Source organism: Pholis gunnellus (assembly GCF_910591455.1).
Source record: "Pholis gunnellus genome assembly, chromosome: 20".
NCBI classification, from domain to species: Eukaryota; Metazoa; Chordata; class Actinopteri; order Perciformes; family Pholidae; genus Pholis; species Pholis gunnellus.
Genome location: NC_136547.1, coordinates 3,752,058 through 3,763,640, shown reverse-complemented (window position 1 = coordinate 3,763,640; position 11,583 = coordinate 3,752,058). Strand labels below are relative to the sequence as shown.

The window sequence follows — 11,583 nt, the reverse complement described above, 5'->3', positions numbered from 1 at the left end:
TTTTTTTAAAGAACATGAAAGAAAACACGTTCATGTATCTTTCAAGACCTTCAACTCGCTCAAAACTCAGATTCATCTGACGCACGTCGATTATATTCATAACATATCACAGAGGGAACATAACATGAATATCAGACTTGTGCATAAGTCGACAGAAACTATATTTGAATGAATGAAACCTTTAATTTTCTGTGCACAGAGAGCATAAAAGAGCACCAACAACAATATATAACAGCACTCAATATGACATAGAGCACGAGCATCATCATAGTGTGACAGTTACAGAAACAACTACAGAGTTCTAAATGTTCTTTCTGCTCTTTTTAATGCTTTAAATAATAATTAAAAGTGTTGAAAAAAGCCTCGACTTCCTCACAGGAGAAAGTAAAATAGCTTTCAAACATTCAGTAAACTTAGCATATTAATAATTATACTTTTATTAATTTAAAATAAATCTCTATTCACATTTAATTATGATAAAAGTCTCATGAATCGTTGTGAATGGGAAGCTAGCACAACGGTTAGCTTTGTGTTGTGGGAATAAGCTTTTAAAATGTATTAACAGTGTTGATGTCTTTTTATTTCAAAATATAATTTAAAATCTTCAGATTAACATTTAAAACAATCCAACGGTTGAAGTGTCTGAGTTATGTATAAACATATCTTTTAAAGAGGACAGCATGAGATCCTGGTGGGTGGCCCTCTGATTATGAGGTTACTGAACGATTGTGCCGTTAAAAGTTGAGCCTCCGGTTATTAATAGCTCCTCCGGCTCCGACCACACTGCACCCAGCCCACGCTGCCCTGTACTCTCTCCATTCATGGTGTAATTTAACATGCAGACGCTGAAGAACACAGAGCCGAGGGTTCCTGTAATGTCAGAGTACAACCTGGAGCTCGGCTCCACTTCTTTTACAGGAATTCTGCTTCACATCACGCTAAAGGAGCTCTTTAGGACTTCAGAATAAGAGTCCCGGAACCTTCTTTATTGCAGGATGCTGATATCGAGGTAAATCTCATACCAGACACTTTGTAAAGAGACAGAAAAATACGCACAGTTATTTGTTTTCTAAATGAATTAATCCGCAGTATTTTAGACTTCCCAAACAAACAGGATGCAGCGTGTTGATTACTGAGATTTGAAGGTTCAGGTGGGATGATTTCATTCCCATTGTGACAGAGCTGTTTACCCTCCGGACGCAAGACTTAATGCTAAGCTACGCTAACTTGACTGCTGCTTGTAGCGTCGTATTTAACGGACAGATATGAGTGTTGGCAACTCTTTGCGTTGGCGTTAGACTTAAAAAACGAACCTTTTATGCAGCTTAAAAGCACAGTTTGGTTGTATGAGGAACTTATTCAAAGTCAGTGTGTTACTACAGAAGACGGCGGTTAGTTAGTTTGTGTTATTGTGGGTCAAATGAAGCCGGTGTCTCCATCTATGCTATCGCCAAAGACTCTATTGAAACAAACATTGATTTAACCTCTCAGAACACAGGAGTAGCTGGTCTACAGCTGCATCCATCGGTTAGTTTGTTTGTGTTGTGGGACTTTGGTGAATCTGAACAAACACTTTACAACACCAAAGTGACACAATAACACAAACTAACTGATGGATGGAGGCGGCAGTAGTGCAGGAAGTCCTGTGTTCTGAGAGGTTTGTGTGAATGGAGTCTGGAGGTAGATGACAGCTTCATGAAAGGTGAAAGGTCAGTGTGAGGTCACGATGTCCTGTCCAGTTAAAGAGCTTATACCTTCGAGGCTGCTCCTCAGTCACCTGACTTGGCAAACAAACAGAGAGGCCTGAGGAGGAGATTATAAAAGCAACATGTGGTCAGGATGCACTTTTTCTTTGTAGAGAGTATCAATAACTACCGAGCTGGCTCTATAAGATTACAGCTTATAAACTAGAGAGAAAGGGTCTGAAAATGAATAGAAATAACATGATAATCTAAGTATGTTTGACTCACAGTGAAGGGCTGTGATTGGCCAAAATACAATCTTCTCAATGGTTGTATAAGATTAGACTTAGTGTGGGTTTGATGTGATTAAAGATAAAGATCTGTCTAAAGAAAACACATCTAAGATCTAGTTATCAGATAAAGAATTTAAAAACAACAAAATATATGTGAAGGAGTAAATAATAAATAAATAAATAAATAAATAAAATAATTGCATTATTTATATATATAATTATATATATATATATTAATATATGTTATTTTTTAATGTTTTAATTTTTATTTTTTTATTCATTTATTATTTATTTATTAATTTTGTAATTTTATTTATTTATTTATTATGCATTTATTATTTATTCATTTATTCATTTATTCATTTATTCGTTTATTTATTTATTTATTTACTGTTTATTTATTTATTATTTATTTGTTTATATATGTATTATTATATTTTCCCATCAAAAAAGTTTCAAGAAAAGTGAGAACTAGTTTATTTATTTATTTGTTTATTTAGCAGAACTAGTGGAGATATTAAGTTTGCAGTTATTTACGTGAATACATAAAGCACGTTTATCCGTCGGGTTTAACGCAATGTGGTTAAAAAATAAGCAACCGGTGAAGCTTAGAATACATAAAAATGTTCTCAGTGGAGCCGCAGGATTTAAAACGTCCTGTGAATCTTATAGAAAGTTTTAATGGGATTATTTTTCACAGGTCAGGAGGGTCTGGACGTTCTATTACGGGAGTCTTGAGGTAAAGCTGCTGACATAATCACAGCTAAACCTCTGAACTGCAGCATATTCATGTCTCAGTTAAACTGCAGCACGAGTGGATGATAACGGGATCATCCAACATGTATCCGCTGCTCTGACACTGGGAGCTGCTTTATCAGTGATGACCGGACGGTTTGTCCACCACAGAAACATGCTAGGCAGCAGGGATGTCGGTCATATCTCAACAGCTATTGGATGGTTTGGGGAGATCTTTGGTGCAGACGCTCATGTTCCCCAGAGGGTGAATCCTAAAGACTTTGTCGATCCTCTGACTTTTCCTCTAGCGCCACCATGAGGTTAACATTTGTAATTTTAAGTGAAATATCGAAATTTCTATTTATTTGGATTGGTGTGATCTTTGGTGCGGACGTTCATGTTCCCCAGAGGATAAATCCTGGTTATTATTATTATTATTATTATGGACTTTGGTCTTTAATAATAAGTTATCATTAGTGGTTTTAAGTGAAATATCTCAACAATTATTAGATGGATTAGTGAGATCTTTGGCGCAGACGTTCATGTTCCCCAGAGGATGAATCTTAAAGACTTTGTTGAACCGCCTACTTTTCTTCGAAAGTGACAATTAGGTTAATATTTGTGGTTTTAAGTGAATTTCTCAACAACTATTAGATGAATTGGTGAGATTTTTGGTACCAACATTCATGTTCCACAGAAGATAAATCCTAAACACTTTATTGATCCTCTGACTTTTCCTCTAGCTCCACCATTAGGTTAATATTTGTGGTTTTAAGTGAAATATCCCAACAACGATTTGATAGATTGGTGTGACAATTGCGCATACATTCATGTTCCCCAGAAGATGAATACTGCAAAACTGCATCAACAAAAGCTACAAAAAATGATGCAGCTTTTACACTTTTTGACTGACAGGTGATTTCTGGGAAATGTGGTAAAAAAAAGCAAGCACTGAACTACAAAAATGAAAATTCAAAAACAAAAGTTGATTTCAAACACATGTAAAAATAAAAATCAATGTTTTTACCAGAGTAACTGAGCACATATTTATAGAGAGTCACAAATGAACAGTTGATTTAGATGGGAGAAACTAAGGCTGTGTGTGTTCCATATGGAAGCAGTTTGGCATAAAAATAACCAAAATTGGGTCTGGAGTCCGCTCATCTCTCATCTCCCAAAGAATTAAACTAAATTAACTTGATCTTTTTCTTTCTAGTTACCTTCAAAACATACCAAACATGTCTTTATCCTGAAAATGTAACTGCCCATGTTTTTCCTTTAACATAATCATTATTAATGAAACATGTAAAATTCAATGAGAACCTTTCAACTTTATTACTAAGATAAAAATGTGTCAATTCATTTTTCCATAAAGCCAAACCCCAAAAGTCTGTCCCTCCTTCAGTTCTGGCCGGCTAAAGTAAAACTCATCACTTCCGGAGCGGAAATACAGAACGAGCGACGTAATCAGCATGATGTGAACGGATTCAATGAAACAGATGGACGGAGCTCAGACACACCTGTGTGTTTTATAACCAGACAAGATGGTGGAGAACTGAAGCTGACTAGGGAGCACCTGCCCCTGTGTGTGTGTGTGTGTGTGTATGTGTGTGTGAGTATGTGTGTGAGTATGTGTGTGTGTGTGTAGGTATGTATGTGTGTGTGTGTGTGTGTGTGTGTGTGTGTGTGTGTGTGTGTGTGTGTGTGTAGGTATGTACGTGTGTGTACGTGTGTGTGTGTAGAGGTGTGTCTGTGTGTGGGTATCTGTGTGTGTAGGTGTCTGTGTATATGTGTGTGTGTGTGTGTAGGTGTGTGTGTGTGTAGGCTCATTTTCTCACATACACTCTCTCTCTCACAGGAAGTGTTTATGTCTACAAACACATTCAGATATACAAACTTTGCAGACAACAGAAACAAGAATATGAATTGAAGAGGACATGTTGACCCTGATGAGCAGCTCCTCATGGGCCCTTCTGGTTGTTCTGAAGTCAAGGCTCCAAACTAAAGGTGACCGTGTTTGTGCCATCAGTGCCATCAGGACCCCTCGGCTCTGTCAAAGCACTTTGTAATCTCTGTTTTTAAAGGTGCTATATAAATAAAGTTATTATTATTAGTAGTATTATATTATACTATTATGGTCGAGTTCAACCCCTACAAATAATAGTCCTAAAAATAATGATGTTGCTATTAATGCTATTTCTGATATTCACACATGTAAAGTCACTTTTTTCTCTCTCTCTCTCGCTCTCTCTCTCTGTCTCTCTCTCTCTCTCTATCTCTCTGTCTGTCTCTCTGTCTGTCTCTCTCTCTCTCTCTCTCTCTCTCTCTCTCCACTTCCTGTGACAAACTGTGAGTCCACCTCAGTGGTTTCATTTTCACGGTTCACTCTGCTGAGCACCTCCATGTGTTGAGCGCTGACATCTGGACTTCTATGGCCCGTGTATTACATCCTAATAACAGCTGCTGTTCTTAGACATGAAGCTGCTCTGAGACGTGTGTGTGTGTGTGTGTGTGTAGTGGCTGTCTCTCCTCACCATGGCAGCAGCTCTGCCGGTGTGTTACCACGGCGCCATCACCAGGACGGAGTGTGAGGACCTGCTGGGAAAGAAACACAAGGACGGAGCCTACCTGATCCGAGACAGCGAGACCATCCGGGGAGCCATGTGTCTGTGTGTTTAGTGAGTACTGTTTAGTGTGTATAGTGTGTATTCTTTAATGTGTATAGTGTGTACCCGTTAGTGTGTTTAGTGAGTACTGTTTAGTGTGTTTAGTGAGTACTCTTTAATGTGTATAGTGTGTACACATTAGTGTGTACAGTGGGTACTGTTTAGTGTGTATAGTGTGTACACGTTAGTGTGTGTAGTGAGTACTGTTTAGTGTGTATAGTGAGTATTCTTTAATGTGTATAGTGTGTACACGTTAGTGTGTTTAGTGAGTACTGTTTAGTGTGTTTAGTGAGTACTCTTTAATGTGTATAGTGTGTACACATTAGTGTGTACAGTGGGTACTGTTTAGTGTGTATAGTGTGTACACGTTAGTGTGTGTAGTGAGTACTGTTTAGTGTGTATAGTGAGTGTTGATTAGTCATTTTAGTGTGTACTATTTAGATTGTTTAGTGAGTATTGTTTAGTGTTTATACCGAGTACTGTTTAGTGAGTATTCTAGTGTGTATAATGAGTACTGTTTAGTGTATTTAGTGGGTACTCTGTAGTGTGTTTAGTGGGTTTTAAAGTTCCGTTATGAAGAGAGAGATGTTTGTCCTCCAGGTCATGTGACCACATCATCAGCATCATGTTTTGTTTTTGGGACATGTTGCTGCTGAAATTCCTCCCATTAATATAGATAATTACTCATTTAAAATTCTGCAAATATCCTGTATGCATGTTGTCTATCTTTGCAGTTATAAGAGGGTGGTGTATACGTACAGACTGCTGCAGACATGCACTGGACACTACACTCTCATGGTAAACACACACACACACACACACACACACATAAACTTCATGAAAACATTTAGGGTCATAGTCACGATCCACTTCGCTCCTTTGCATGGATAAGGAATTACATTTATCAGATTTCATCCACTTAGTTAACTGAGAAATTGTGTTTTTCTGTACTTTAATTTCCCGACACGAAGGTCTAAATGTTGTTTCCATGCCGTTGTTTAAACGGTTAAATTCTGACAGAAATGTGACGAGTATTGAAAGTTGGTGTTTTTCTCTGACTTCTTTACTCTGTAATCTCTGTAACTCTAGATCATATTGCATTCTGGCAAAATGTTTGAATTAACATTTATTCAGAAAGTAAAAAGTAAGAATCCACAGTGACGTCTTTAAATGTCTGGTTTTGTCGGACCAACAACTCAAAAATACCCAACTGTAGTTCTTTATTAATGAAACTGCCTAAAAGTAGTTACATTTAAGCATATATAAGCACATATACTGTACAGTATTAGTGTAGAGTGCAAACTATGGTTACATTTGAACACTACGGTCATTACCTCAATGTCCTCAGTAGCAGCAACAGTTCTGCTGAGAGAAAAAACACACAAAGTAAAAGGAAACCAAACAAAGTGTCTCAGCCACACTGACCATCATTCATTCTCACCCTGTGTGTGTGTGTGTGTGTGTGTGTGTGTGTGTGTGTGTGTGTGTGTGTGTGTGTGTGTGTGTGTGTGTGTCGTCATGGTAAAGTACTAGATGCTAGTTTATTTGTGTTATACTTCATATTTCCACTTCCAACACAAAGTCAACATGATGAACATTGTTTGATTAATATGGAGCAAAGAAAAGATAAAATAAGACCTTTTATAGCACCTGATGTAAAACATTAACATCACTCATATTCCCTAATTACTTAGTCTAAATATACATATTATCATCATCAGCTGATCTTAACATAAAAGATGTCACAATGTTCTTTTGCACCTTTTCTATTTCTCTTTTCTGATGTTTATTTTGTGGATTTATGTTACTTGCATATATATGTGAGAAGGACACCATATAAGTTCCTTACAATCCAACATATACTTTGCTTTGTTCATCACAACTCTACAGTATTTGCGAGTACATGTTCAGTCTGGAGACAACAACACGTTTGTCCTCCTCCTCATTCTAGAACTAAGATCAGTTAAAGGAACATTTCACCCCTCAGAATGGAAACAGCAGTTATTAGCTTGTCACAGGAAACTCTGTGACGTGTGTTGAGACACAAACACACCACTCACCACTGTGCATGTTTGTCTGGGGCACGTTTTTCCACTCAAAGCATCGAGTGTCAATCAAATCTGCACAAACGCTGAGTGAATATTTGAATAGTTTCCAGATGAGTGAACGGCTGCTACACTTATCTTTAGTGATGAAGCTCAAAGGAAAGTCAAACTGATTATCAGGCTGTTCAGGGTTTAAATTTACATTTTGATCCAAATTCATTTGCCATTTTGGGCGATTTACATCTTTAAAAAATGATTTTTATCGTCTTTCATGAAATATTTGTACTCCATGTTTTTATTTTCCACTCCAAATATATATTATTGTGTTTCCACTTATATCTAAATATTTGTTTTCAGTAGTTTGCCTCCCACATGTTGGATTTTAGAGCTGATCAGTTGATTAATCGATGGACAGAAAATGTATTGTCAACTATTTTTGATAATTGGTTAAATGTTTGTTCCAGCCTCTTCGATGTGAGGATTGCTGTTTTGTTTTATATGATTTTTAACAGATTATCTTTGGGTTTTGGGACTGTTGACAAAACAAGACAGTTGAAGACGTAACACTGGACATTTTTAATGTTCTCCTTGACTTCCTGTTTGTGGCTTTCAGCTCCAAGCCCATTGGTTCCTACTGAAGACGAAAATCTACAGCTCTCAAATATATAGTTTCATTTTTAAAACAGCTGGTCGCTGCAGTTTTTATTACACAAACAAAAGGGACTTTGTTGGGGACTAGTTTCAGCGGCGGATGAATCCACATTTGGTGCTCTAGTGAGTGTTTGTGGCAGCAGGACGTGTGTTTGAGGGAGTCAGAAGAAAATTAAAATAATAAAAATAGTTTGTTCCAGCCTCTTCTGTTTTATGTGATTTCAAACTGAATATATTTGAGTTTTAGACTGTTGGTCCAACAAAACAAGACATTTAAAGACGTCACATTGGACTTTATTTTCTGACGCATTCAGGGTTCCTCTCATGTTTTTCTCTCCTCCTTTGAGACGTTTGTCCTCACTCTTTGCTGTTGTTGTTCCTTCAGACTTCAGGAGGTTTGGATGAGACTTTTTTTAAGACTTTGGACGATCTGATCCGTCACTATAAGAAGAAGAACCAGGGCCTGGCCATGCACCTGCGCCACTCCGTCAAAAGGAAGACGGCCATGTTGGTGAAGCCCCAAAAACCTCCTGAACCACCAGAGTCCCAGAGGACGCCGTCGCCTTCAGCTGAGAACGCCGCCGACTATGAGAGTACGTCACATACTTTAACCTCCATGTCTTCCTTCTCACAGCATCCTGTGGACTGTTTGACCGTTTCTTCATTTTCCTCCAGATGTTCCTGACTCCGAATACGTCGAAGTCTTGCCTCCTTGAACATCTCTGACATTTAAGCTTCAGACACGTGAGGAGAGAGAATTTGTCTCTAAATGTTGGATTCACTTCAGAATAATGATCGAAGGCACTTTGACAAATAGACACATGCTGAAGAAGAGGACTCTCCGTCTGCTTGTATGTCTGTAATTATAAGTGGAAACCGCTGTGGTCCAGACTGAATATTCGTGGTCCCCTGAGGATGACCCGTAGTCACTTTGTTGATGCTTTCACTTTTCATTTACTTCCCTTATCTGGTCAAATACTTTGTTGTTGTTTGCAAAACTCATGACTTTGTGTTTAGTAGTATTTAGCAAACGTTAGCATGCTAAGATGCTAAGCTAAGATGATGAACGGTATACCTTAGAATCAGCATGTAAACATGCTAATGTTAGCATCAGTGAAAGTACTCAGATGTTTTACTTAAGTAGCAATACTATATTGCAGAAATACTTTGTTACGTAAGTAAAAGTCCTGCATTCAAAATTGTACTCAAGTAAAATTATAAAAGTATTAGCATCAGTTCCAAAAGTGAAAGTACTCATTATTTAGTCGGACACATTTCAGAATCATATATATTATATACTAAATTATAATTATAGATGCATTAATATATTCATCATTTCAATGTTTCAGCTGGACAAGTTAGAACTAACATTTGAACTACTTTATGTATTTATATTTTGTAATATTAATCAGAATTTTCTAAATAATTCAAAGTTAATAAATGTAGTGCAGTAATAAGTACAACATTGTCCCCCGAATTGCAATGGTGTAGAAGTATAAAGTAGAACTACTAGTAGTACTCATTTACAAAGGGGTCCAGTTTATGATCGCACCATAAAAACAAGAAATAACAGACTTAAAAAACAGAAAAAACCAAAAGACCAAAAAACTAAAAGGTTTTAAACTGTTTATCCCCTTTATGGAGGAGATATTGTACATAGAAAATCAAGAAAGTGAAATATGGTGTTGACATTTTATAGAGCACATCTATTCACTAAGATAATCACACATTATAGATTCACATGGAATTATGTGAATAATACAAAACAAATAGAAGAAAAAAAATAACGAAATAGAAATCATTTGGTCATGGTTTTTTAATATCTTACATGCTTATGAAATGGACTAAATGTTCTCATTTTTATGTCTGCAGACTCTCAGTCTGTTCTCAGTATATTTGTTCATGATATATATCAAGAGAGAAGTAGTCATTTTCTCATAGACTTCTATACAACCAGAGGAGTCGCCCCCTGGTGGTCATTAGAGAGAATGCAGCTTTAACACATGAAGCTTTGACTCCACTTTAAAGAACCGGAGGTTGTCACCTGCCTCAGTCATTGTTGTCAAAATATGCGCTTGGAAGGAGCTTTTAAAAGCGCCCCGATATAAAAATAGTTAAACTTCTGGAACGCTGCAGCGCCACCTCATGTCATGTGACGAGGAACAACCAATCAGAGCAGGCAGACATCTTCTCTTTCTTCTGTAAATATCAGTCTACGGTAAATATATGGAGAAGTGTATCATTTTAATTCAGAACCACACGGATCTTTACGATCTGTCTCATGCACTATTTCACTTGTTTCACCATCCGAAATAAAAAAGGTAAAACTGAAGACGACAAATAAAGCTCCCGTGAGGAATCTACGATATCTTTGTTGTGACTTTGTTTAGTTTAGTCAGTGAAGCTTAAATTACCACAACTTCATCATCATTGACGAAATGCAGCAGGCAGCTTTTGGTTGCTTATTAACGGAAGGCGCGACACGCACCATCCCCAAAGCACTGTGGGTAAAAAGATGACCGCTGGTTGTTTTCTACACGTTTTAGATGCACCATGTGAACTGAATTCAGCAGAGGGGTATTTACTCACGTATTTTATATCGCAGAACAAAATCTCTCAGCTTGTGTTGAACGCAGACCTTATTTCAGACATCTAACCACAAACACCTTAAAAAAAACACACAGGAAGTGTTAAAAATGCAGTCATATCTGCGTTTTAGGACTTATTCCTGCAGCTCTCTGTTAAATGTTATGATTTGCATGTGACACATCCAAACTTTAACGCATGTGGAAACTCTTGCCCTATCAGAAGATCTGCCATGCAGTCATCCAACAGAAGCACAGTTTCAGTATGTCTCAGACTGTTGTTGACCATCATCAACATGCAGAGCACAACTTCCGTCTTTGAATTGAGAAACTAACCACTTGAACCACGTGTATCTTCGAGCTTAAAACAGGTTATTTATTGGCCATCAGAGCCGAGATGAACGTAGAAACTCACAGAAACGTTTTAATAGAAGCTCTCAAACTGTTGCTGTCTGTCAGGTTTGACTTTATTTTCATTTATCTATGAAAGCACCAGAAGCATCGAGTGGCAAAAATTGAAAAAGCAGGTGTGGCAGTTTTCTTCGTATTTTATTTTTCTACTTCTCCACAAATTCCATGAAATGACACAAAAAGCTGTTTCTCAATACTTGTGACTTCCTGAGGTGTGTTCAGACTCTACACACTGATCATCAAGTATCAGTCTGATCTGCATACATGCAAACATTTTGAGTTTTTAAATCAAGTTCAAAGGAAATTCAAACTGATTATCAGACGGTTTTAGAGTTTTAGATTTAAGGCACAATTTTAAATATATATTTTTAATCTATATTGTTGTTTTTCCACTTCTATCTAAATATTTTCTTCTTTCTTTCTTTATTTTTCGCTACCCACACGTTGCTGTTAGATTTAGAGCTCAAACTATTAGTCGATTTATCAGAAAATAAATGGTCAGCAGTTTTTGATAA

At 37.1% G+C, this 11,583-nt stretch overlaps 1 protein-coding gene across 1 annotated transcript; it reads left to right on the top strand.

Moving 5' to 3' along the window:
* Nucleotides 1-5,245: 5,245 nt before the first annotated feature.
* LOC306712331 (SH2 domain-containing protein 1B) lies at nt 5,246-8,873 on the top strand (the record flags this gene model as incomplete). Its single annotated transcript, XM_079181565.1, has 4 exons — nt 5,246-5,388; nt 6,111-6,174; nt 8,458-8,665; nt 8,748-8,873. 4 exons carry the CDS (start codon nt 5,246-5,248, stop codon nt 8,786-8,788), a joined length of 456 nt encoding a protein of 151 aa, XP_079037691.1. The 3' UTR covers nt 8,789-8,873.
* Between the last annotated feature and the right edge of the window lie 2,710 nt (nt 8,874-11,583).